Source organism: Tenrec ecaudatus, chromosome 2 (genome assembly GCF_050624435.1).
Source record: "Tenrec ecaudatus isolate mTenEca1 chromosome 2, mTenEca1.hap1, whole genome shotgun sequence".
Classification (NCBI taxonomy): Eukaryota; Metazoa; Chordata; class Mammalia; order Afrosoricida; family Tenrecidae; genus Tenrec; species Tenrec ecaudatus.
The window spans coordinates 48,444,737-48,472,114 of NC_134531.1; the positions used below are offsets into that span (position 1 = coordinate 48,444,737).

Here is a 27,378-nt window from a genome sequence, read left to right on the forward strand (position 1 = left end):
GGTGTAGCCAGATTTGTAGGGTAGAATTGGGATCATGATAGTCGGGGGAGGAAGCATTTAAGAACTAGAGGAAAGTTGTATGTTTCATCATTGCTACCCTGCACCCTGACTGGTTCAACTCCTCCCCACAACCCTTCAGTAAGGGGATGTCCAGCTGCCTACAGATGGGCTTTGGGTCTCCGCTCTGCACTCACCCTCATTTACAATGATATGATTTTTTTTCTTTTATGTCTGAAACCTGGTCCCGTCTACACCTCGTGGTCACATAGGCTAGTGTGCTTCTTCCATGTGGGCTTTGAGCATCTGGGGTCTTAAAGGCTTGAAGTTAAATAAGCGGGCATCCAACAGTGAAGCAACAAGCCCACATGGAAGAATTGCACATCATGAAGTGTCATCGGGACTGGGTAACAGGCATCAGAAGACCCATAACAAACAAAAAATATATTGTTGAGAAGGAGGGGCGTTGGAGCAGAAACCCAAAGAAAGCCCTTCTATAAACAATGGGACATTGTCACAGCGAAGGGATGAATCCACCAGGGGGCAGTAAAGCACCAATAAAACACACAATATTTCTCTGGTCCCTTGAGACTTCCTCATCCCACCCCACCCCATTATCATGACCCCAGTATTGCCTTTCACTTCGGATTAGACCAGAGCATGTACACAGGTACAGATAAGAGATAAGAACTCATGACATTCGAAATCCAGGAACAGGAATGGGAATAGCAATACCAGAAAGGTAGGGGGCAGGTAGAGAGGGGAGGAAGGGGGAACCGATCACAATGATCGAACACATAACCACACACAACCCCTCTAGGAGGATGAACAACAGAAACCATGGGGGGAAGGGAGACAGTGGTCGGTATAAGATATGAGAATAATAAAAATTTATATTTTATCAAGGGGTCATGAGGAGTGGGGGAGAGGAGCTGATACCAAGGTCTCAAAAGAAAGTAAATGTCTAGAAAAGAATGATGGCAACATATGTACAAATATGCTTGACACAATTGATGTATGGATTGTTATAAGAGTTGTAAGAGAGAGAAAAAAAGTTGTAAGAGCCCTCAATAAAATGATCTTTTAATTTTAAAAAATTATGTATTCTCACAGACGTAAATTAAAATATCATCAAAGTATTTTCTGTTTCTACTGAAATAGAATCAAAATCTCAAACAGTATGGAACCATTTTATATTTATATATATACGTATATATAAAGGCATCAAGTGAAAACCCAGCAAAATAACCTCTGTAACCAGAATCTAACACGGTCAAGAAATGAGGCAATATCTATGTGTGTTCATGTATAAAATAAGTATAAGTTCATATCAAAACCGTATTGAACGCAGAAGGCAATGCTGTAGAGTCCCTCAACATAGCTGTCAAATTGCTCCGGATCCTTGTACTACCATGGTGTACAACATAGCGATCAATTGGTGCTAATTTAATGATATGTGCCTTATAAAAGTCATTCCAAATAGATACATCTATCGATTTTTTTCACTGCTTTCAGACTTGCAGTTCCGAGTCACACTGGATTCACTGAGGCAGATTTCTAGAAGTTTCTTCTCTGGAACTCAAGAGCGAAGGATTCAAAGAAACATCAGAGTTCGAGACTCTGAATGCACTAAGCACTCCTTCTACATGCTGGCAAGTAAAGCATATGTCATTGCCACTTTATTCCACGCCAACTGTCAACATAGCGCTCTGATTTCAAGTCGACCCAACGCTGGCAGTTGCACTCCAAAAAACATACCGCAGAGTAAACTTCATTGTGTCGGTTCACTTCTTTCAAAAAATCACAGGTTTGAGGTTTTCATTTCCAAACACATTTCATAAAATTATTTCTAGTTTCTCCTCTTGTGCTTCCAACATCCAGCTATGATTAAATAGTAAAAGGCACAGTTAACATGAGGCTTGGGTTCATTCATTCATCCTTCCAGTTGGAAAACATCACTTAACTTTTGTGAGCCTCCTTTGCAAAACTCGGTGGATAAATAGTTCTTTGCCCTAAAGACAGACTATCGGGCTATATGCTTTGTGGGATGTCTTGTTTCCTAAATCTTTCTGTTTGACATTGTGTTTGCTTGTTTATATAAGCAAAACAAAAGCATATCTGTTGTTTTCCATTCTCTCTTGGCTTCGTGCTTCTTTCATTTCGCTCAATTTCAGTGGTTAAGTGAGCCTTGGAAAGCTAATTATTCATTACAGAGGAGGCCTGGTGGCGTAGTGGTTATGAATTGGGCTGCTTAACTTCGAGGTTCACAGTTCAAAACCACCAGCAGATCTACAGGAGAGAGACAGTGCTTTCTACTTCTGTAAAGAGTTGCTGTCTCATAAACTCACAGGGGCGCTTTAAAAAAAATCATTTTATTGGGGGCTCGTACAACTCATCACAATCCATACATCCATCCATTGTGTCAAGCACATTTGTATATTTGTGCCATCATCACTCTCAAACCATTTGCTTTCTACTTGAGCCCTTGGTATCAACTCATTTTTCCCCTCCCTCTCTGTCACCCCCTCCCTCATGAGCCCTTGATAATTTACAAATTACTATTATTTTGTCATATCTTATACTGTCTGATGTCTCCCTTCATCCGCCTTTCTGTTGACTGTCCCCCACAGAGGAGGTTATATGTAGATCCTTGTAATCAGTTCCCCTTTCTACCCTACCTTCCCTCCACCCTCCCGGTATCACCACTCTCATCACTGGTCCTGACGGGATCATCTGTCTTGGATTCCCTATGTTTCCAGTTGCTATCTGTACCAGTGTACATCCTCTGGTCTAGGCAGATTTGTAAGGGAGAATTGGGGTCATGATAGTCATGGGGGCAGAGAGGGGGAGGAAGCTTTTAGGAACTAGAGGAAAGTTGTGTGTTTCATCGTTGCTACCCTGCACCCTGACTGGTGCGTCTCCTCCCCGGGACACTTCTACTGTGTCCCAGAGGGTCACTGTGAGTGCACATCTGTTCTCTGGCAGTGAGAGTTTCTGTTTGTTTAGTTTAGAGGTGAATGGTAAATTAGATTGAACAATTTTGAGTGTATTGTGTTAGGACATTTCTTATATAAAGAAGGTCCTCTATCAAGGCCAAGTGTTTCTTCCATTGTAAAACTTTCTTAAAATGTATCTGATACTAATGAAAGGGAAAGCAGCCTGACCGTAATGAAGTAACAAGGTATAATGAATGTGATCGAGACTTAGAGACGTGAACACGATCGTGAGCTTTCGGGGAAACATTCTGGTTTCCCATCTCTGGTTTCTTTCTAAATTCCAAATGTATTCATGTTCTGTATTTGGAAACATGTGGTCAGGAACAGGAAGTGGTCAAAAATGTGCATCCTGGTGGGTGCATCTATTTATTCCCCTATGATGCTTTTTTATCTCAGCCTTCCAGCGGGTACACCCACATCATTCATTCTCTCAACCCCGTGATCAGTCCAAGATCGGAAAATATAAAGTTGGGGTTTCCCTGCCACTTCTGTAAATAATAATTGTCCATTAAGGAGTTAGCACTGGGAGACAATTTGAAGCACCGTGAAGTAGACGCAGCTCAGTCGACAACCGGCCTGCGCTCAGTGTGCTTTGTAATTACAGCCACCCTCAGGACCTATGCCAGATCTCACAGCAAGGAGTCACTCTGAGACTTTCACAGTTATTTTGAATGATAATGGCGGGATCTTTCATCATTTTTCTGGAGTGGGTCAAGCTCTGATTTATATCCTTGCTGTTTTATAGTCCGAGTGACATCAAAGCTCTTATTTTTCATCTGCAAATTAAAAGCCATAATGGTTATTCGCCTTGTAGGAGATAAAGCTCAAAATACTGGACACTCCATAAACGAGAGCTGCTATTGATGATTGTGTGAACAGGATTAATTATATTGACATAATTTACATATATGATTTCACATTATACACTTGTTACTTTGTTGTTAGGTACCATTGAGTCAGTTCCGACGCACCGCAACCCTGAGTGTGATATAAGGAACACTGCCCTGCCCTGCCCCCCTCATAATTGGTCCTGTGCTTGAGCCCATTATTCAGCCAATGTGCCAATCCGTCTCGTTGAGCTTCCTCTTCTTTGCTGCCCCTGCCCTTCACCAAGTACGCTGTCCTTCTCCAGGGACTGCTCTCTCCTGACAACGTGTGCAAAGCGTGTGAGGCAGAGTCTTAGCGCCTTTGCTCTCAGGAGCATCTCGCTGTCCCTTCCAAGACAGAGTTTTTTGTCCACGGTTCTTTCGATCTTCTTCCCCAGCCCCATAATTGCAATGCATTGATTCTTCTTCGCTCTTCCTTATCAATGTCCAGCTTTCACAAGCACACTTCTTATAGCCCTACCTGGGTGTTACATGACTGCAATGGAGCTCCGGATAAAGAAAGCTTACCCACCTGGAGTTGGGAGGGACTTTTTAATGGTGTTGTTGTTGTTAATGTCATGATATTGATTCCTCCTCATAACGACTTTATGTAAAACGGAATGAAATACTGTTAAGTCCCATGCCATCTTCACAATTTTTATGGTTGAGCGCATTGTTGCAGTCAACTCTGGCAGCCCTCTCTTTGGAGGGTGCGCCTCTTTTTCTCTGAGCCTCTTTTAGCAAGCCTGCTATCCTGCTCCAGAGACGGGCACCTCCTGATGTCTGAGAGCCAAAGCCTCCTCAGCCCCTCTTCTAGGAAGCATTCTGGCTATGCCCCTCCCAGCACAGATTTTTCTTTCTTCTGGTCAAAACTACCGAAGGAATTGTAGCATCTGTTCTCAAGAGACATGATATTATGGTTGTATCTCTGAGTGTCCGGCCCTGAGCGGGCAAGGACTAGTGCGATGCATCCCTCCTGAGGAGCTGCCAGTGAGTCACCTGGTCAGAACCGGAGGACCCCGCAGTACTGCTGGTGTCACTGAGCTGCTCTTGTCAGAGCCAATTGCCGGCCCCTCCCCCGTGGTGCAAACCTGATGAGGTCACGTGCCAGCTTAGATACGCGAGACTGCCCTACAGGCAAATGAAGGAAACCGGGATTAGGCCAGAGCATGCCGTAAGAACGATCTGCATAATACACTTTGTGTTTCCATATTTAGGACAAGCATGACTTCCGGGACTCTGTGAGGATAACTTTGGATTTTAATCTTACTGATCCCGAAAATGGACCCGTACTGGATGATTCCCTACCAAACTCAGTCCATGAATCCGTAAGTCAGGTCTTTAGCTTTCAACTTTGGATTACCTATTTGTGTTTATTCAAATCAGAAAAAGAAAAATAGAGCCCTCAACCAATTACATTTAAACAACTCCTCCAGGAAAATAATTCGATTATGTTACACTTTTCCTAATCCTTTTGACTTCCTGATGTTGAAGTTCAAGAGAAGTTTAATCAATGACATCTATTTTCACTTTGCTTAAATTCAGGATGAGGGGAAAGAAAGGCATAAAAGGCCACTAGCCAGAGACTTAAAATCCCTGTGTTATTACTAATAGATTAGGTTGTCGCACACGGCGCAAGCGGCTGTCCATGCTGAGCAGCCTCATAGTAAGCGGCCACTGATGACCAGGGTGACCACCAGTAGTGCGCATCAGTCTCAGCCCTTTTTCACAGGAACCCAACTTGTCAGGCTCTCAGAGTGAAGAACAGAGGAGAATGTGTTCCTCCCGTGGGCACCCTGCTACCCCAACAGCAGGAGACTGGAGTTACCACCCATGAGGGTGTGCCAGGGAGGAGCAGAGCCAGTTCACTCACTCTCAGTGAGAGGGGAAAAGAAAAGTGTATTCAAAGAGGTCACCACCAGGAAATCCAACCGCATCAGAGCCTATCCTGATGGAGACAGAATCTAATTTTTGGCTTTGGTATTCACACCCTTGGGGAGTCCCATACAGATGTTCTACATTAACGGGTTTCAGGGTAGCTGTGGGATCATTTGTGACCCTGAGCAGACAGACAGAAGGCTAAGTTTCTGTAAGCCTTAGGCCACTCCCAGGATGTCTTTCTTGACTCACAGGGTAGCAGGATGTTAGCTTTCCTTGGGGTTTGCCTCTGAGTCATGCAGGAAGTGGTCACAATTCCACGCACTGAGATAGGGGTCAGGGAAAGCCTGTGTAGAATCTGCTCACTCTAGGAAAAGAGAGATGCCCAGAGCTGAGCTGTGCTCCTCGAATCCCCTGCGCCATCTCATAGAAGGAGTGAATGAGAAAGTAGAAAACGGGGTAGAGCACAAGTTTGGCACCAACGAGGGAATCAGAGTGAAAATCAATATCCCATGCACCTTCTCTCCTTCTCTGCCTTCCCTCTTACCCTCCAAAAATATTTATTGAGAATTGCGTGAACACCAACAGAGGCTGGAATATCATTGTTAGCTGCCGTTTAATTGACTAATTCACAGCAACTTCATGAATGAATAGCAGACAAAATGCTGCTGAGTTCAGTGTCATTCTCACAAGGACCAACATATCTGAGTCCATCTCACCAAAGATCTCACACTCCCTAGTTTAGCTCCCATTTCAGCAAACACGATGTCCTTCTCCAGAAATGGATCATTCCAGCTGGCAAGTCCAAAGAGTACGAGCCAGACATAGCTTTCTAGCCCATCTATCCTCTTGTCTTACTGTGGTGCCTTGTGTATTGCAAAGATGCTGGAAGCTATGTCACTGGGATTTCAAATACCTGCCGAGTCAGCCATGAGGCCAAGGTGGGAAAATCGTCTGCTTGAAACCAAAATGCCACAATGTGCAGGTGGAAGTACACAGATAAGGGAGCAATGTCTGTGAACTTCCTAAGGCATTCTATTATAGAAACGAAACCCAAATAAGCTCACCGGGTTGGCTGAAGTTGAACCTTTCAACTGAATTTCATTGCATTCGTAGCTATTTAGATTTTGATTGTTTTTAATAGAAAAGTTTATAATGAGAGTTAAGTGTTATCTGATCTAGTAGAACATAGAGCACTTGATTTTCTATTGTTAGAAGTTGTTCTATGGTGGTAAATTAAGGCCAGTGGGGAAACGTTTATAAAAATTATGCAATCATTAAAAGTCTAGGAGAATATATGTACATAAGTAAAACTTTTCTTTTTCTCCTCTCAATATTAAAGAAACACCCACCACCACCACCACCACCAGTAGAATAGTGGTTACATATTGGGCTGGTAACTGCAAGGTCAGCAGTTCAAACCCACCAGCTGCTCAGTGGGAGAAAAACAGGGCTTTCTACTCTTATCAGGAGAGTCTTGGAAACCCACATGGCAGTTCTACTCTATTGCACAGGGCTGCTATGAGTTGGCATTGACTCAATGGCAGTGAGTTGTGATTTTGTTTTTTGATGTTACAGAAACTAACACAGAAATATAGAAGATTTCTATAGTGAGATCTAGTGTTCCCACAAGCTGCTTGCCTTGCTTTGGCAATATGGCACTTGTGCTTCTAAAAATAATGAATTATTTTTCAAGGATGCTACAATAAATTGCTAAAAATAATTTTCTGCGACAATTTCAGATTCCTTTTGCCAAAGATTGTGGAAACAAGGAAAAATGCATCTCAGACCTTAGCTTGGGTGTCTCCATAACCGCGAAGGACCTGTTGATTGTTAAGTCCCACAGCGATAAGTTCAATGTGAGCCTCACGGTCAGAAACAAAAAGGACAGTGCCTACAACACCAGGACCATCTCACACTACTCTCCAAACTTAATCTTCTCGGGGATAGAGGTGAGCTCTTCATTGTTCAGACATTTATTTTTCCTTGTAATCATTTTAAAGTCATTTTTCATGCTGCTTCACTGAATGTTTTTTATTATCTTGATTCTAGAAAAGAAAGTATTGTGTGCAAGGTTAACGGTGAAAGCACCAAGCTTTTCCTTTATGCTTTTGCCTCAGTATCACATCTTTTTCATTTCATTTTTCTTCTTCTTTTCTCAGACTCTGAGAAAGGAGATCGATGATTTATCACATGTGTAGGTACAGAGAAAGCAAGGCAAGTGTTGAACAAAATTTACATGTACAAATCAAAATACAAATTTACCCCTTTCTTTACAAAACACATTCACCCTATTTGTCTCAAATGATTGTGTTTCACTTATTCATAAAAGAAGCTTTCTGTCATAAGGGCAATAGCATATATTTATATGAACTATGATGTAAGGGAAAAAACATTTCTACATTTGAACTCTGCCTTTATTCTGCTATTCAGGTGGCACCCCTCCAGGTAAAATTCCAAATGTGTTTATCTGCATTAATTATATGCACGGTTAATAGTAAGCATCAAGAAACCTGTTGAACATAAGGTTAGAAATCTATTCCTCGGTTACTGTAAATTCTGAGTTTTCACTAATCTTTTTTCCATTTAGTAGGATACTACTCAGAGATAAGCTAGCAGAAGTAGATTTGAAAAAAAAAGCTCTATATTACTACCACCTGACTTTTTTATTTAACCAAGACTACTAGTTATAAAATGAAAATGTACACAGTATTGTTGAGAGAGTACCGCTACTGAATTTTCCCTGGAAAACATCTATCTTGGAAAGCATGCCTGCATTTCTCTTCAGGAGACTAGATAGCCTTTGCAGAGACAGAGCCATGAAGCTGAGAGGGCGTCTCCTCTGGTGTCATGATTAATAATAATTGTGATGCTGATAAGGAGGTCTCTGAAGTGGCAGTGCATGCCGGCCAGGACTCTAAGGCTCCCTTATTCTCAAGAATCCTTTTGTAAGTAAGCACTACTTGAATGCAGAGTTCTATGGAAACCATTTTTTGCCCACATGTCTGTCATTGCTTTTTAAAACCATCGGTATACTTTATTTACCTAGCAGTACTATGATGTTTCTCTTTCTTGTTAATACACAAAACAACGTGTTTCATCTTAAAGTTGATGAAATAGAGTATAACTCACCCCACTTGACAAAACAAAAAAGGGCCTGAAGAGGGAAGAGAACATGACCTTGTATATTACTACACCAGGATTTAAAGTCTTGTAGGTCAAGGTCCAAGAGCCTTGGTGATACAGTGGGTTAAGTATAAGGTTGACAGTTCAAACCAGCTGTTCTGTAAAGTTTACAGTCTTGGACACCCGATGGGGCTATTCGACTCTGCCCTCTCAGGTCATTAGGAGTCTCAGCCAGTTCCAACACCAAGGGGGATTCCAGTCCAGAGCCCAGCCTCTTACCCACTGAGCACAGCTCCTCTCCTGACTGGCATGCAGGGCGCGCGTCTATGTGGCATCCAGTAAAATGAGATTCTCCCCTCCAGCTCCAGCTATGTCCCTGCAAAGCGACCACTTCCCTAGCACAAAGGAGTAGGCAGGAGAGTGCCATGTACTTTGTCCTTGAGCCATCCTTAACCTAAAGGATGGATTTGGTTTTCCCTGGGGTCTAGGCAATGTGACTCCAGGATACTGTGATTCTCCCAATTTAATAAGCACTAATTTTGGCAGTCACCAAAACGCAGCTGACAAACTTCTCCGGAACCCAGAAAAACAGGCAGCCTCTTGCTTCCTCTGATTCTCTCTACTGTTCTTTCCAGGGTATTCAAAAAGACAGTTGTGAATCTAATCGCAATATCACATGTAAAGTTGGTTACCCTTTCCTGAGAAGAGGAGAAGAGGTAAGCAGATTGCCTACGTGAAATGCTTGTGGAAATGGGGATACGAAATATAATATTCTCCCAGGAAAATATATAACTATTCCTCATAGACATTTAGGGTGATGAAGAGGAAAGGTGAATTCAAAGTTTTGCCATCTTGGAATCAAATGACCATTGTCTTATGAGGCAAATTCAATCACCAAGGCAAAAATAAAAACTTATACTGGATAAATATGAATAAAGAGAACTGAAATTACTAATAGTAGAGATTCTCTTGTGTAGCAGAATTATCTGGACTGTACTAGAAATAAAATTGCTTGGTTTAGAGTATATTTTCTTTTGTTGTTTTTTTTTCTGCAGCTTCATTAGGGTATAATTCACATACCATAAAATTCACCCATTAAACATTTCCAGTTCAGCGGGTGTTCATCTAATCATAGAAGTGCTGGGTCATACCAATGCAGAGGAACCAAAATAGGCAAGACAATTTTGAAAAGAGCAAAGTTATAGACCTCACCTTTCCAGAGCGATTGCTAACACGGTAATAATCAAGACACTGTGGGACTGACATGAGAACTGATATGTACATCAAAGGAATAGAAGCAAACGTCCTGGAATAAAACCTCACATTTACAGTTAATTGATTTTCAATAAGTGTGCTAAGAATAGCGTTTTCACAATATGGTGCTGGGACAACTGGATAGTCACATGCAAAGAATGTCGTTCAATCGTTTCCTTGTGCTATATGCAAAAGGTGATGTGGTGGGCGGAACGTTGGGCTGCTTACCACAAAGTTAGTGGTTCAAAATCCACTAGCCACTGAACAGGAGAAAAATGAGGCAGAGAGATTTACAGTCTCAGAAACCCAATAGAGCAGTTCTATCAGGCTTTACAGGGTTGCTATGAGCCAGAATTGACTCAGTGGCAGTGGCCCAAGGACAGAGATTCAAAACTAACCAGCCTTTCTGTGGAAAAAAGACGAGACTGTTTGCTCTCATTTAGACACACAGTCACAGAGACCCTGAAGGTCACTATGAGTCAGCTCGATAGCAATGCATTTGGTTTTCTATTTTGTTTTGCTTTGGTTTAGGTTTTTTCATTGCTGTATAAACTTTAAAACTTGTAATCCACCTCTGCTAACTGGTCTCCTGAAAGAGATTGGCTTGAAACTGTAGATCTATTTGGACTGTACTGGCACATAGAATACTTTTCTAACATCCATTTTCAACTTTTTTTATTGTGAATGTATATTGATCTTGTAATCTGCTACCTTGCTTGACTGGTTTAGGCTCTTACTACACAAAGGCCTGTCATCCTTTCCGATGCAAGCACTTTTTATTTCTTAACGCTTGACTAATTGCGCTGGCAAGAACTTCCAAGATGCCCAGTCCAAGTTAGGAGAGTTCTTTCATATCTCTCTCTCACACACACTTTAAAAAAAAAACCAAAATGTTTCATGAACGGACACAGACTTTTTCATGACCGTTGAATTCAAGGATGTATTTCTCAAGCCTGGTATATGAACTTGGACATGTTGAGCGCTCCTTGTTCTTTTATCAAAGGAACTGGACATCTAGCATCAAGAACAACAACCCAGCTCCAAAATCTAACTGGTCGTTGATTTGACGCTGGGTCCTTACAAAGGGGGCATTCAGCAACACCGCTTCCAGACACTTAAATACCCTGAGAAAGGGCAGTAAGGGAACCGGACAGCCAGGAAGGGAATGGACAGGCAACCGAAAAGAAGGGAAGAATTAAAAGCTTAGGTTCCAGGCCCAGAGCAAAACATCCATAATCCACTTACAAATGGAGTAAGGAAAAGCGATAGGAACGACACAAATAATGTAGGAGAAAAAAATGCATATAGAACTGGGAGTTTTTTTTTCTTTTCCATTAGATTAGCTACTTACTCTGATTGAATACAATGTTTGCTAGCAAAATAACAACTTAAGACAGAAAACTACTCCTAATTTCACTATTCCTTCTTGAGAGCAAAGGAATGAATATCAATCAGTTTCCCTCAAACTTAATTGTTTGTTTTCAAAACAAGTTATTTTGTAACTTGTATTTCTATGCTCTGACTGAGGGGTCCTCAGACTATGACCCGCGGGCCACATGCGGCCCGCCGAGGACATTTATCCAATCCGCCAGGTGTTTTTGCCCAGTTTGCTTTTTACTTCAGAATAAGATATGTGCAGTGTGCATAGGAATTTGTTCATAGTTTTTTTAAAACTATAGTCCGGCTCTCCAACAGGTCTAAGGGGCAGTGAACCGGTCCCCTGTTTAAAAAGTTTGAGGACCCCTTTTCTGACTCCACAGATCAAAGCAGAAAGTAAAATCATAGAAATCCAGAAACTGCATCAGGAAGCTGGACAGATGGGGATTTGCTGGTGGTTTTTGGCTCCAAAACCATTCCCCACACTTCACACCGATGCCCTTTCTGCAGTCACAGCTCTGGCAGTAATGAGAAACCGGCTGGTGCACAGAATTTTTGCAAATCCCGCAGGTGGAGAACTTATTCATTCCACAGGATTCAACCTTGCTTTTTTTTTTTTTTTTAAGGCAACGCTTTCTTTTCCTTCGGCTTTCTCCGCCACTTGCTGTGGTGGCCCTTGCGCTGTCTTTCCATGTATCTGGGGTGAAGACAGCAACTAGTTTCCTTTCGCATTTTGCACACCATCCTTCAGCGCACGCACAAACACCCTCCGCCTGGCTGTACCAGACTTCCCTCCCCAGGCCTTTTTAATGATAACATATGGTTCCAGAAGGAATAGGGAATAGTGATCTCACTTCACGATGACAACATATCTGCATGCATATCACAGAAGTTTGCTTTTCAGTGTGACTATTTGCATCTCTATTTGCTATCAAGTCGAGGGAAAGACATAACTAGTCACAACAATTAAGAAGACATTTTATCTATTGATGTAGATGTCACAGAGCAAAACACTATTCCACATATTCATTTTCACCTGATCACATGATGTTTCATAAGATTTCAGAACAGATTTCTGACATCTTTACTACAGATGAAAATAGTGGGATAAAAAACAAGTTTGTGCAATCCAGGCAAGGCAGATAGATGTATGTGCAATGCAACCTTTCAGCAAATGGGAACTTGCTAAAAGGCCTGTTACTGTGCACACCCTTCCCAGCCGTTCTGAGTCAGCTCCGGAAGTCTTCCTCGTGTATATATTAGCAGTGTGGAAATAACCCTAGGTGCAAGTTTACTTTTCACGGGTCACTCTATTGTTTGCTTTTGAAGTCAGATTCCCTGTGGAATTGAATTTCTTCCTGGAGTTCGATTGAGTGACCTTGAGTCAGTTTTGATTCAGCAGAAACGATCTCTTCCTGGTCCCGAAGCCACACCCCACCCCCAACAATTGTGACTAAGTTTGAGCCGGTTTCTTTCCCAGATCTTTGAAGCACACACTCTCTTTTATAAATAAGTCATCTGTATTCACATCTGCACATTCCATTAATCTCTTGAATTTATTAAAGAAGTATGCCCATTTCTTAATTAATAGTGACATACTCCAAGCTATATTTGAACCAGAAGAGATAGTGAAAATGGGGAAAGAGCCTTTGGTGTAGTGGTTAAAGTGTTCAGCTGCTAACCAAAAGGTCATTGGGTTGAGCCCAGCCCCCAGCTGACTTGTCTGTAAAGATTTACAGTCTTGGAAATCCTATAGGGCAATTCTATTCTGTCCTACAGTGTTGAGACGAGTCAGAATCTACATTAGACAATGTGTTCTGGTATGGAAATGGGAAGAAAATTTGCAAATAATTTTAACAGAAGCTTTACATTTAGAGAATTCTTTGTTTTCAATAGTTAGATTTTCAGCTTCAAATTTCAGTGCCAGGGTCAGTGTCATGTGGAAAAGGCCGTTTATTCAGCCCCACATTCCTGCTAGTGTCTGCCCTTGGCTCAACAGACACGCAAAGACTTACAGGGTAGCTGTAATCAGAACTGACACCATGGCCATGAGTTGAGCTGAGCTGGGTTGATCGGGGGCATCAGGAGGTAGTGAAAGACCACCCCAAGGAACTGCCCTTTTATGCGGCTAAATCCCATCCAGTAAAATTCCCACTGAAGTCACAGTTACTGTTCCAAAGCAAGAAGAGAGCTGCAAAGACTGAAGACTCTTACAAGAAATCTTTTTACTTTTTATGTGTTTATTTTACTGTAACTCAAAATAGATGTGGAGAAAGTATACTTGACAACCCTAAATTAGAGAGACGATACTTATGACTTCTCTCTGGTGGTGCAAAGAGTTAAGCTCTCAGCCAGCAGAATGGTTGGCCAGAAGCGGGCCTGGTGTTCTGCCTCCAGAAAGTCAGAACTCTGCAAACTTGATGTCACCAGGAGTCAGAATCAACTTGACAGCAACCAACTACAGCAACTCATAATCAGTCACATTGCTTTTGATCGTGGTTGCAGTAATGTTAACAATATGCCACCATATATGTTGTGATGATAATCCTAGTAATTTGATACTAGTGTATGATTAGTATAAATAATTGTTTTAATTATTAGATAAAGCACTTAAATTCAACATTAAAATGAAATGGAAATATTAATATGCTTATAACATATTTGCACTTAGAAAACACTTGTGTGCATCTTTTTTCTGTTTTGTCTACTTTGAGGTGTAGTAAGTTATTAAACAACTTTACAATTTGAGGATAGGAAATATCATGTATATAAATTAAGTATTGTAATATAAATTAATGTTTCCTTTATCCTATTACTAACCTAAAGATATGTGTTTTTATTTCAAAGGTGACTTTCAAAATAGTATTTCAGTTTAACACATCTAACCTCATGGAAAATGTGATCATCAATTTAAGTGCAACAAGGTTGGTAGATATAAGTGTATTAATTTATGTCTGCACATATTTTATTTTATTCACAGATAATTCCTTTCATTTATCTAGATGTGCTATTTTCTAGACTTATTGGAAACTCCATACAGATTATATGGAGTCAACAGAAATGGAAGGCAGTGGACCACTGTCTCACAAGAACACCTCTGAGAAATTAGCAAAATAATTTACACTTCACAGAAATAATACATCTAAATAGATTCAATTATAGATTCTATGTGCTACAGATCACATATAACTTAACATTTGTCACATTTCATTTCCAGCTTCATGGGCTCTATTCATTAAAAACTTCTACTGGCTCACCACGTGGTCAACTGAGTCATGAGATGGCCTATAAGTTTTATGATGCCCTTTCTATGAATCTGGAACCCTTTGGTTGATGAATAATTTATATGTTGTATAATTCATTGGTTTAGATATACTTAAAAGAGTTGTACAATCAACACCACAACCAATTTTAGAACATTTTATTCATTCTTGTACCCATTACTATTAGCATCCTACTCCATCCTCTCACAAGCCTAAGAAATTATTAATGTAGTGACTTTCTCTATAGATTTACCTGTTCTGGATTTTATAGAAAGCAAATAATGCAAAAAAAATTAAACAAACAACAGCAAAGCATGAAAACATCAATCCAAGAGAAAATAATAAGAATTAGAACAAATGTAAATTGAGTTAAAAGGGAAAATAAATGATAATGTTAAATTTTAACCTAACTAAACCTTCATTGGAGTGCTGATGGCAGAGCAGGTACACATTGGGCTGCTCTTTCCTGACGGCATGTCCAAATGCACAAGAGAAGTCTCACCGACCTTGCTTCTAAAGAACATTCTCCTGACACAGATTTGTTTGTTCTTTTGGCATTCCATATAACTTTCAATATCCTCCATCAGCACCATAATTCACCATAATTCACCATAATTCAAATGCATCAATTCTTTATTTAGTGTCCAACTTTCATATACCTATGAGGCATTGAAGATAACCTGGCTTGCGTCAGGCACACCTTACTCCTCAAAGTAACATCCTTGATTTTCAACACTTTAAAGAGGTCTTATACAGCAGATTTGCCCAATGCAAGGCATCATCTGATCTCTTGATTGCTGCTTCCATGAACATTGATTGAGTATCTGAGCAAGACAAAATCCTTGACAACTTCAATCTTTTTTTCTGTTTATCATAATGGAACCTATTGGTCCAGCTGCATTATTATTATTAGTTTGCTTTGTGATTTTATCTCTTTTTCCTCAGGTGAAATCTAGCATAGGTTAATCTATGGAGATAGTAACTGGATTGATAGTTTCTTGGAGTTACGATGGAGGAGGTTGAGGTACAATGGGAAGCTAATAATGAATACAAGAAAGAAGAAAATGTTTAAATGATATAACAGTTTATTTTAACTAGTATAAACTATTGAGCTGTATTATATGTCAAGAGCACTGTTAACATTTAAAGGGAAAACAAGTGTGGCTTTAAATTTTGTACTCTGTTTAACATGTGAAAGTATGCAGATCAAAGTGTACAACGCCCAGTGTGAATTATACCTCCACATAAAGAAATGAATCTTCACAATTGGATCAAAAAGAAACACCGTAGTAAACAGAGAAAAGATTGACGTCAAAGATTTCATTTTACGTCACATTTAATATCCATGTAAGCAACAGTCAAGAAATCAAATGGTGTGTGGCATTGTACAAATCATCATCCCTGTGACATATTAAAAAGCAACTAAGTGTTGATAAGGACTCAGATGAGCCTGCGGTGTTGAGAAATATTGACCGTACCCTAGACTACCATGAGAATGAAATGTGCCATGAAGTTCAGCCCGAGTTCCTTAGGAGTGAGGATGGTGAAACTTTGTGTCATGTACTTGAGACATACTATTGGGAAGTCCAGTTCCCGTGGAAGGACGCCATGTTCAGTCAATAGCAGAATGCAAACAGGAGGAACCACCACCACGACGCCCCTGCGCCAATAAGATGGAAGTGGCACAGTGGTTGCACCAGTAAGCTAGCAAACATCATGAAGATGGCTGATGCCTGCTCAGTGTTTCGTTCTCCTGTGCACGGGCTGCTATGAGTCAGACTGACTGGCAGGCACCTGACAACCACAAGAACGGTAGATTCGATCAGGAGACTTGGTGGCAGAACGGGATTCTTGTTAGGTTGTTGTTGCCGTTAGGTGATGTCCGGTCGGTTCCGACCCAGAGCGACCCAGCACACAGCAGAACTTGCTGGGCTACTAACTGTAAAGTCGCCCATTTTAACCCTTGAGTAGCCATGCAGGAGAAAAATGAAGATTTCCTCTCCCTTAAATAGTACAACCTCAGAAATGCTGTATTGAGTTACTGTGTCAGAACGGATTCAACAGGTGTGTATGTGTGTGTGTGTGTGTGTGTGTGTGTGTGTGTGTGTGTAAGATACAAGTTTGCAACAATAGTAATTATGTATGGTTGTGTATTAGAATACTAATATATGATTGCTACATAGGGATATTTGTAAGCCATCATGTGCAAAGGCATATGGGAGTATATGCACATATATATATATCTATATTTATGCAAATACATGTATGCATCCTTATATGTGCTGCATATTTATACATATATACAATAAAACACATTCTGTTGTGCCTGAGGTCACTATCGGTCAGAACCAACTCAATAGTACCCAACACAGCAACAACAAAACATATATGATGCACATATAAGTTAGCACCAACTCAATGGTACCTAACAAAGAAAACAACAAAAAATATTTAATGCATTTGAAGGTATTTACATGTTATACCCAAAAAGATTGTGGCATGGAATGGGCTTGAAGACTCAGGAGCATAGCCTAATGGGGCAACTAGTTTATTTTTTGTTTGTTTGTTTGTTTTTTGTTTTTGCTTTTGTTTTACACTTTATTAGGGGCTCATACAACTCTTATCACAATCCACACATATACATACATCAATTGTATAAAGCACATCCGTACATTCTTTGCCCTAATCATTTTCAAAGCATTTGCTCTCCACTTAAGCCCTTTGCATCAGGTCCTCTTTTTTTCCCCTTCCCTCCCCGCTCCTCACTCCCTCATGAGCCCTTGATAATTTATAGATTGTTATTTTGGCATATCTTGCCCTATTTCCGGAGTCTCCCACCCTCCACTCTCCCAGCATCGCCCCTCGCACCCCTGGTCCTGAAGGTATCATCCACCCTGGATTCTCTGTACCTCCAGCTCCTATATGTACCAGTATACAACCTCTGCCCTATCCAGTCCTGCAAGGTAGAATTCGGATCATGGTAGTTGGGGGGAGGAAGCATCCAGGATCTGGTGGAAAGCTGTGTTCTTCATCGGTACTACATCGCACCCTGACTGACCCATCTCCTCTCCTAAACCCCTCTATGAGGGGATCTCCAGTGGCCGACAAATGGGCCTTGGGTCTCCACTCTGCACTTCCCCCTTCATTCACTATGGTATATATATTCTTTTTTTTTTTTTTGCATGATGCCTTATACCTGGTCCCTTTGGCACCTCGTGATCGCACCGGCTGGTGTGCTTCTTGCATGTGGGCATTATTGCTTCTGAGCTAGATGGCCGCTTGTTCACCTTCAAGCCTTTAAGACCTCAGACACTATCTCTTTCAATAGCTGAGCACTATCAGCTTTCTTCGCCACATTTGCTTATGCACCCGTTTGTCTTCGACGATCGTATCATGGAGGTGTGCAGCCAATTATATGATTTTTTGTTCTTTGATGCCTGATAACTGATCCCTTCGGGACCACACGATCACACAGGTTGGTGTTTTCTTCTATGTGGGCTTTGTTGCTTTTGAGCTAGATGGCCGCTTGTTTATCTTCAAGCCTTTAAGACCCCAGACACTATCTCTTTTGATAGCCGGGCACCATCAGCTTTCTTCACCACATTTGCTTGTTCACCTGCTTTGGCTTCAGCAGTTGTGTCGGGAGAGTGAGCATCATAGAATGCCAATTTAATAAAAGAAAGTATTCGTGCATTGAGGGAGTGCTTGAGTAGAGGCCCAAGGTCCTTCCGCCACCTTAATACTAAACCTATAAATATAGGCACATAGATCTATTTCCCCATCCTCACATATATATTTGCATGTACATGTCTTTGTCTAGACCTCCATAAAGGGGCAACTAGTTTAAGTGGCATATCTTATTTGATGAATGTCAAAGAGAGTGAAGGAAACCAAACTCAAAGGAGAAATTAGTCCATAGAATTCAGATTCAAGATAAGCCTAGGCTCTTTGACCCTGAGACCAGAAGAGCTAGATGGTTCTCAGCTGCCCCCACTTGCCAATTTGATCCGGACACAGAACAGGACCCAGGTAACAGCAAGAAGCATGTCACACAGAGCTCGGTCATCAAAAGGACCAGACGTACTGAAATGGTGGAGACGAGGGGGGCCCCTGAGATATTTCAAGATATTCTTTAAACACAGGGCCGAAGCCTCTCCCAGGGGGCACTTTCCAGCAAACGAATGCATTAGACTATATAAAAAAAACACAAGTGGGGAATGTTCTCCTTTAAATAATCGACAATATGAGACCAATGGTCAACATTTACCCAAATGCAAGGATGAAAAGGCCGGGTGGGGGGGTGACGGGGGGAGGGTTGGTGGTGGTGGTAAGAAAGTGGAATGCAGGGAACCCAGAGGGGTCAGTGGGGACGTCTGAGCGTTCTGGAGTGTATATGTCACAGATCTGTGTGAGGAGGAGTTGGGGAAGGGAATCTCATTTACTAAGTGCGCTTTCACCTAAAGCACACTAACTTTGGTTGACCACCTCGGGATGGTGACTGTTAAGAGAAATCCCCAGAACTGAGTACAGGTCTCCTACGTCCTCCCTTCTAGGCGATACAGCCCACAATCTGTATATTGTAACAAGTGCTCCAGCGATTCTTACCATGTGGTTGCAGATGGGTGAGAAATGCAGAACTAACTCAGTGTGGCTGTCAACTTTCACAGCTTTCGCAGCACATCCCTGGGCCTTTGGGAATCCTTAACAAGGACCATCTCTGCCCTCCCCAGCTCCACCACTGTGCTCGACAAAGCAGAAACTCTATTTTTCAGTGACATAGACTGGCTTCTTGTCCCAGTGCTTACAGGTGTGTCTCTAGGTAGCCAGTGGTGTGACCATCTGTCACGAATGCACTGATTCTTTTCTAGTGACAGTGAAGAGCCTCCGGAAGCCCTTTCTGACAATGAGGTCAACATCTCGATCCCAGTGAAATATGAAGCTCCACTACAGTTTCACAGGTAAGAGGAGAGAGCAATTTTATTGTGATGTGATTTTATCTTTGCTACGAATTCACGGGTCCTCAAAGTGTCGCCAGCATTCCATTGTTACAGGTGCACCTTCTCAGAAACGTTGGGAGTGGGGCCCACCAGTCCATGTTAACAGTTCTTCCTGGCAATTCTTCCATGCCCTATCGTGTGAAAAGTAGCACACGAAGTAATTCAACACGTGAGGAGCTTGTGATATGTTGCTGCTAACAGAACAGAAATGAGAGGATAAGATACATTCATAGACTGTACTTCTCTTTCTCAGGTGTTAAGTTCAGTCCTCTGTTTTCTCATTTGCCGAGCACCTCTGTTGTGCATTGTGTTTCCCCATGCATTTTCCATTGACTTAAAATCAAATGTTGGCAAATAACTTCTAAATATATATATATATTTAGATTCTCTTGCCTGAAGTGCTGTTTAAGATGTTTATATCCTATTAAATCCAATCAATTTCCTGGGGAAAGTTGAATATTTTAAGTTTAGCAGCAAATATAGATTTTTAAGTTGTAAACAAAATCCAAACAAACAAATCCATGAGCATCAAGTCGATGCTGACTCATAGCTGCCTTACGGAATAATGTCGAACTTCCCCTGTGAGTTTCTGAGACTGAAACTCTTTACAGGCATAGAAAGCCCCATCTATCTTCCTTAGAGTGGCTGGTGATTTTGAACTGCTGACCTTGAGGTTAGCAGCCCAAAATATAATCACTACAGCATCAGGGCTCTTCTGTTAAATTGTAACGGGGTACAGTATTTTTTAAATGTACCTAAAATTCACTACGTCAGATACTGTTTGCATGATGCTTCACTTGCTATATATTATGAGTCAATTCATAGATACCTTTGGTTTTCATAACAGAAAATTGTTTAAATGCACATATCTAAACACATTAGGAACAAGTAAGCATCCACATCTAGGATAACTTTTTTCACCCTCTTCAAAGATTTTGTTTTAGGTTTCAAGGTAAATGAACCTCCTCTTGATTTGGAATCTTTATGAGTAATTTGATAGGTGGGGAAGTCGGGGACAGGGGAATCACATGCTATGAAGAAAAGAAAAGCAAACAGAATGAAATAAAAATTAGGTTTTGTTACATTTTATTGTTCTTCCTCCAATTAATTCTTTTTAAGCTCCGCAAGTGAGTACCACATTTCCATTGGGACCAATGAAACAGTTCCCGAATTTATTAATTCTACTGAAGATATTGGAAATGAAATTAACATCTACTACTTGGTAAGGAATTCCCTCTGTTTTAATATTGTAAAAGGGTTATTTGTACATTTATTAATTTGATAAAAATTTCAATGTGATAAAGTATTAAAAGTCACATTTTAACATTTAATCTATTATCACTAACACATTTGTTTATAATTTCACTATTTTCAAATAATTATGTATATATGTTGATAATTATACTTCAAATTCCCTCCAAAGAACTTGGTGGTGCCATGCAGTCAGCTATGACTCAGTACAACAGAACAAAGCACTGCCCAGTCCTGCATCAGCCTCACGATTGTTGGTAGTTTCGAGCCCAGTGTTGTAGCCACTGAGCTGGATCAACTCCGTGAGGATCTTGCCTCTCTTCACTGACCCTCTGATTTATCAACCATCCCATTCTTCTCTAGGGGATGGTCTTCTTCCTGAAGGGTCAAAGTAGATGAGATGTTTCACCATTCTACCTCCTAAGGAGCCATCTCCTTGCACGTCCTCCAAGATAGATGTGTCTGTTCTTTCGGCAGCACATTAAATATTTTCAATATTCTTATGTATTCTTTCCCCGCATCGTAATTCGCAGGAATCAGTTCTCCTCCGATCTTGTTTATTCGTTTTCCTACTTTCACGTGCTCACGAGGTTTGGGTCAGGCTCACCTTAGTCTTCAAAAGGAACCCCTTGCTCTTCAACACCTCACGGAGGTCTTGGGCAGCAGATTTACTCAGTGCAATGCATCCTCTGCTCTCTTGACTGCCGCTACATGAACATATCTTTCTCCGCTAATCATGGTTTTATATCTTGGTCTAGGTGAGAGTATATTGGGTTTTTTGTGGGGAGCAGGGGGTTTGATCCAGTTGAAAGCTGTGATCTTTGATGTTCATCGACAAGTGCGGCATGTCCGCCTCACTTCAGAAGGCAAGGTTGGTTGGGTCATCTTCGCACTGCAAGCTTCTTTCTCTTTTTTTTAAATAAATAATTTTATTGGGGCTCTTACAGCTCTTATGACAATCCATATATCAATTGTATCAAGCACATTTGTGCATAGTTTGTCATCATCGTTTCCAAAACATTTTCTTTCTACTTCAGTCCTTGGTATCAGCTCCTCTTTTTCTCCCTCCTCCACCATCCCACCCTAATGAACCCTTGATAAATTAGAAATTTTTATTTTCATATTTTACACCACCCACTCTCTCCCTTCACCCATGTTTCTGTTATTTGTCCCCCATGGGGAGGGGGAGTTGGAAGTTATAGGTCGATCATTGTGATAGGTCCCTGCTTTCTCCCCCTTCTCTCCCCACCTTTCCTCTTACTCTCATGATTGCTCTCAATATTGGTACACTGCTCTCAATATTGGTTCTGAGGGGTTTATCTGTACTGGATTCTGTGTGTTGAGAGCTCTTATCTGTAGTAGTGTACATGCTCTGGTCTAGCCAGGTTTTTGAAGTAGAACTGGGGTCATGATAGTGGGGTGGGGGTGGGAAGCATGGGGGGAGGAAGAATTAACAAACTAGAGAAATGTTGTGTGTTTATCCTTGCTATACTGTACTCTGGAAGGCTTGTTCCTTCCTTGTGACCCTTCTGTGAGGGCTTGTTCAATTGTCTACAGATGGGCTTTGGGTCTCCACTCCACGCTCCCCCCAATTCACAACGATATAATTTTTTATTCTGGGTCTATGATGCCAATACCTGATCTTATCAACACCTCATGATCACACAGACTGGTGTTCTTCTTCCATGTGGGCTTTGTTGCTTCTCAGCTAGATGAACACTTGTTTATATTCAAGGCTTTAAAACATTAGATGCTATATCTTTTGATAGCCAGGAACCATCAGCTTTCTTCACCACATTTGTCTTCAGCGATCATATCAGGAAGGTGAACATCACAGGATGCCAGGATATTAGAACAAAGCGTTCTTTGATTGAGGGAGATCTTGAGTACAGGCCCAATGTCCATCAGCTACCTTAATACTAAACCTATAAATATATGTATATTGGCCTATTATTATATAGTAATATATTTACATATGTATGTACCATGGTTATAACTTTACAATGTCTTTTGCCTCCTAGTTCTTTCCTCTCTTTCCTTTTACTCGCCTCCTGTCCCACTGTAATGTTCAACCTTCATTTGGCTCTCTATACTTCCTCTGGGTTACATTGCATTTGATTGAACCCCACCAGGCATTCTATGCCCTTCTTGCCATTGATTTTAGTGTGAGTAGTTATTAAGCCTTCCTCTGATCCTTATTCATCTTGAATAAGTGTGATGGGAAGATATACATGTACTTCTAATCATAGGGTTTTCAGTGGGTACTTCCTCAGAAGTAGACAGCCTATTCCTTCTTCATAGTCTGCTCTTCATCTGAAAGCTCAGCTGAATCTTGTTCACCTTGTGATCCTGCTAGTATTTGAAATACTAGTGACATAGCTTCCAATTCAAAACCACATGTAAGTCATCACATGGTATGGCAAATTGACAGACAAGCAGCACTTGTGGAAAATACTAAAATTACCTTGGACTGTCAAAAGAATAAACAAATCTGTCTTGCAAGAAGTATGGTCAGAACACTCCTCAGTGGGAGAACATCCTATCATGTATTTTGGACATATTATTAGGAGAGATTGATCCTTACAAAAGGACACCATGCTTGGTCAAGTGGGAGGGCAGAGAAAAAAGACTCAGAAAAACTCACTGGCATTGAGTTGATGCAGACTCATGGCAACCCTGTAGAACAGGGTAGCAGCAGCCCTGAGAGTTTCCATGACTAGCTGTTCACAGGTGTAGATAGCGCCATCTTTCTCCCATGGAGCAGCCGGTGGTTTCCAATTGTTCTCCAGATACACACTGGTTACAACATTGGGCTCACACAGATGATTGGAAGGGTGATACAGGGTTGTACCCTCTTACCTTCTGTTATACAAATGATTACTATGAATCAGAACTGACTTGATGGTACCTAACAACAATAAATGCATATAGTTGATGGTATAGTGGGTAAACCTTGAGTGTCTAACTGCATGGTTGGAGTTCAAGCCCATCAGTTGCTCCAAAGGAGAAAGATGAGGCTTTCTGAACAGGTGAAGATTGACAGCTTTGGAAAACTTACGGGGTAGTTCTTCTCAGCTCTGTGGAATAATTGTAAGTCAGACTGATCTAATGGCATGATGTATATTGTGCAAATGGTACAAGATTATGAATGTTTTCCAACAATGCAAATATTTCTAAGGCCATCATCTTTAAGGAAGCAGAATGCCACAGTTTTCTCCTATAGAGTAGCTGGTGGCTTCGAACTGCTTACCCTCCAGTCAGCACCTGAGTGCTGGACTCCTGCTTTACCAGAGGCCTTTCCAAAGCTCTGAACTGTGCCATAACTTGTCTGCATGCATTTTTTATTCAGATTACTAATCAGTTTAAAAGCAAAGATTTATGTCTGCCGAGTTGATTCCAACTAATAGTGGTCCTATAGGAAAGAGTAGAACTACTCCATAGCATTTCTAAACCTGTGATCTTTAAGGAAGCAGACCGTCACATCTCTCTGCTGTGGAAATGCTGGTGAGGCCCAGCAACTGACCTTCCAGTCAGCAGTGGAGAGCTGAACTGCTGTGCCACCAGGGCTCAAGTTATACAACTTAGTGTTTCAAATAAGAAGCAAAGCGCTACAAAGGACCAAAATAATATTATTGCATGACTAATCAATTTTGTTTCTATTTTTTTCTCGGTAGATTAGAAAAATTGGACTTTTCCCAATGCCAGAACTGAAGCTGTCCATTTCCTTCCCCAACTTGACATCAGATGGTTATCCTGTGCTGTACCCAACCGGATGGTCCTCTTCAGATGTAAGTTACCTCTGCCTTAAAGATATATCATAAAAGTTGTCTCCTTTCCCATTGTGCTTAAAGCTTAGCTCTTCTGACTCCAAACTGCACTCAAGAGCTTTCCCCAAATAACATGGGGAGACATTTAGCAGAAGAGTCATAATATTAATTTCCAGTGGTAAATTAGTAGGTTTTAGGCTCTAGACTTTTTTGTGCACCTGGTTGTTACAATTTTAATTTGGTTGGCTTGTTGAAACAGCTGTAAAGGAATTTCTTAATTGATCCTAATCACAAAGCTGAGCATAAATTAGTTGCTAATTGGGAAGACTGGTGCCTGGTTTACAACCACAAAGATTAAGAAGTTTTCCTGCAGACAAATAGCGTAGAGAAACAGCATATGTTCTCCTTCCTCACAGAATTTTGAAACATGTAGATCTTTGAGGGAACACTAGAGAAAGAGTTGGTGGTGTTCTAAAATCATTTTATTGGGACCTCATACAACTCTTCTCACAATCCATGTATACATCTGTTGTGTCAAACACATTGGTACATATGTTGCCATCATCGTTTCAAAGCACTTTCTTTCTACGTAAGCCCTTGGTATCAGCTCCTCATTTTCCCCCCTCCCTCCCTCCCTCATGAACCCTTGATAATTTATAAATTATTATTAGTTTGTCATATCTTACACTCTCTGATGTCTCCCTTTACCCTCTTGTCTGTCGTCCATCCCCCTGGGAGGGAGTTATAGGTAGGTCATCCTGATCAGCTCCTCCTTTCTCCCCCTACCTTCCCCTTCCCTTCCTGGTATGGCTACTCTCAATATCAGTCCCAAGGAGTTTATTTGTCCTGTAATCTCTGTGTTTCCAGCTCTTATCTGTACCCATGTACATGCTCTGTGCTAGCCAGATTTGTAAGGTAGAATTAGGGTAATGATAGTAGGGGGAGTGGGGACGAAGCATTTAAGAGCCAGAGAAAGCTGTATGTCTCTTCTGTGCTACACTGCATGCTGAATGGCCTGTCTTCTCCCCATGACCCTTCTGTAAGGGATGTCTAATTGCTTACAGATTGGCTTTGAGCCTCCATTCCACACTGCCCCCCTCATTCACATTATGATTTTTTAGCACTGGGTCTTTGATACCTGATCCCATTGATACCTCATGACCACACAGGCTGGTGTGCTTCTTCCATGTGGGCTTGGTTGCTTCTCAGCTAGATGGCAGCTTGTTTATCTTCAAGCCTTTAAGATACCAGACACTATATCTTTTGATAGCCGGGCACCATCAGCTTTCTTTACCACATTTGCTTATGCACCCATTTGTCTTCAGCAAACGTGTTTGGAAGGTGAGTATCTCCGAGTGCCAAATTATTAGAATAAAGTGTTTTTGTGTTGAGACCCAATGTCAATCTGCTACCTTATGTACATAGATCTATTTCTCCATCATTATATATAAATATATTTATATATGTACATGACTGTATTTAGATCTCTATAAATGCCCTTTGCCTCCTAGTTCTTTCTTCTATGTCCTTTTACTTTCCTCTTGTCCCACTATCATGTTCAGCCTTCATTTGGGTTTCAGTAATTCCTCTCAGTTACGTTGCCCTTGATCAAGCCCTACCAGACTTCCTACACCCTCCTTGTCATCGATTTTCGGTTACTTGTTGGTCTCTTGTCCCGGGGTTTGTTAACACCCACTTCCTTTCCCCTGCTTCCCCATGTCCCCGCAGAACTGTTGTCCTATTGTTCTCTCTTCCGGATTGTTTATCCCACCTAACCTACCCAGATAGACATTTAGAGACAACAATATGCACAAACACAAGACCGAGCAAAACAAAGCAACAATAGAAAATAAAGCAATTGCTACAACAACATCAACAACAACAAAAAACCCAAGCACAAGAAAAGAGAAAAGCCTACAGATCGTTCAAGGTCTATTTGCTGTCCTTTACAAGTATTTTCCAGTGGAGTCTGGTGGGGTGCCACGCCTGGCCTCACAGTCTATTTTTGGTGTTCCCTGGGGACTTCATTGCTCTGTTCCCCTTGCTGCTCTCTTGCACATCCCCAGTGCCTCACCTCGATGTGGTGGGGTCAGGGTGGGCACAGTTCCCGCCATGTGTCTCCAGTGCTGTCCCTCGTGGTGCTAAGGGTCAGTGAGGACCATTGTGTCTCATGGTGGGGCTGGCCCTATGGTCCTCCCTCTACATTGGCTGCTCTGGGCAGAAATACTGTCCTCAGGGTTTGGTGGGCCAGGATGTGCTTCACTCTTTTTACCTCCCCCCTTGTTTGCTCTTGTGCGCTCTGATCAGACACATCCTCTCCTTGAACTGTAGCTTCAGTGCTGTCCTCTGAAATGAATTCTTCTGGGGGGAGTGGGGTTGTCTACTTAGTTGGTGATGGGCCGGCCCCTCAGGCCTCTCTATTGGTTCCCTGCTTCATGCGATATCTGTGTTCTTGTCTTGGAGCTCCGAGTTTAAGCCTGGTCTCTCTTTCCCTGTGGAGATATAAACAATACCCTCCCCTTGGGTGGATTACTGCCCTGTTCACCTGGCTACCCATGTCCTTTTTTTTTACCCCCTCATTTTTAGTTGGCTACCATATGTATCCC

At 41.5% G+C, this 27,378-nt stretch overlaps 1 protein-coding gene across 2 annotated transcripts in view; it reads left to right on the plus strand.

The window, feature by feature from the left end:
• The window catches only part of ITGA1 (integrin subunit alpha 1), a 203,102-nt gene that overhangs the window by 158,154 nt on the left and 17,570 nt on the right, over positions 1-27,378 (plus strand). For both annotated transcript variants that reach the window (XM_075541021.1, XM_075541022.1), the window contains exons 17-24: positions 1,513-1,649; positions 5,077-5,187; positions 7,480-7,689; positions 9,499-9,579; positions 14,342-14,418; positions 19,626-19,715; positions 20,874-20,976; positions 24,680-24,793. In XM_075541021.1, coding sequence (XP_075397136.1) covers positions 1,513-1,649; positions 5,077-5,187; positions 7,480-7,689; positions 9,499-9,579; positions 14,342-14,418; positions 19,626-19,715; positions 20,874-20,976; positions 24,680-24,793 — 923 coding nt within the window. The remainder of the gene's footprint in view (positions 1-1,512; positions 1,650-5,076; positions 5,188-7,479; positions 7,690-9,498; positions 9,580-14,341; positions 14,419-19,625; positions 19,716-20,873; positions 20,977-24,679; positions 24,794-27,378) is intronic.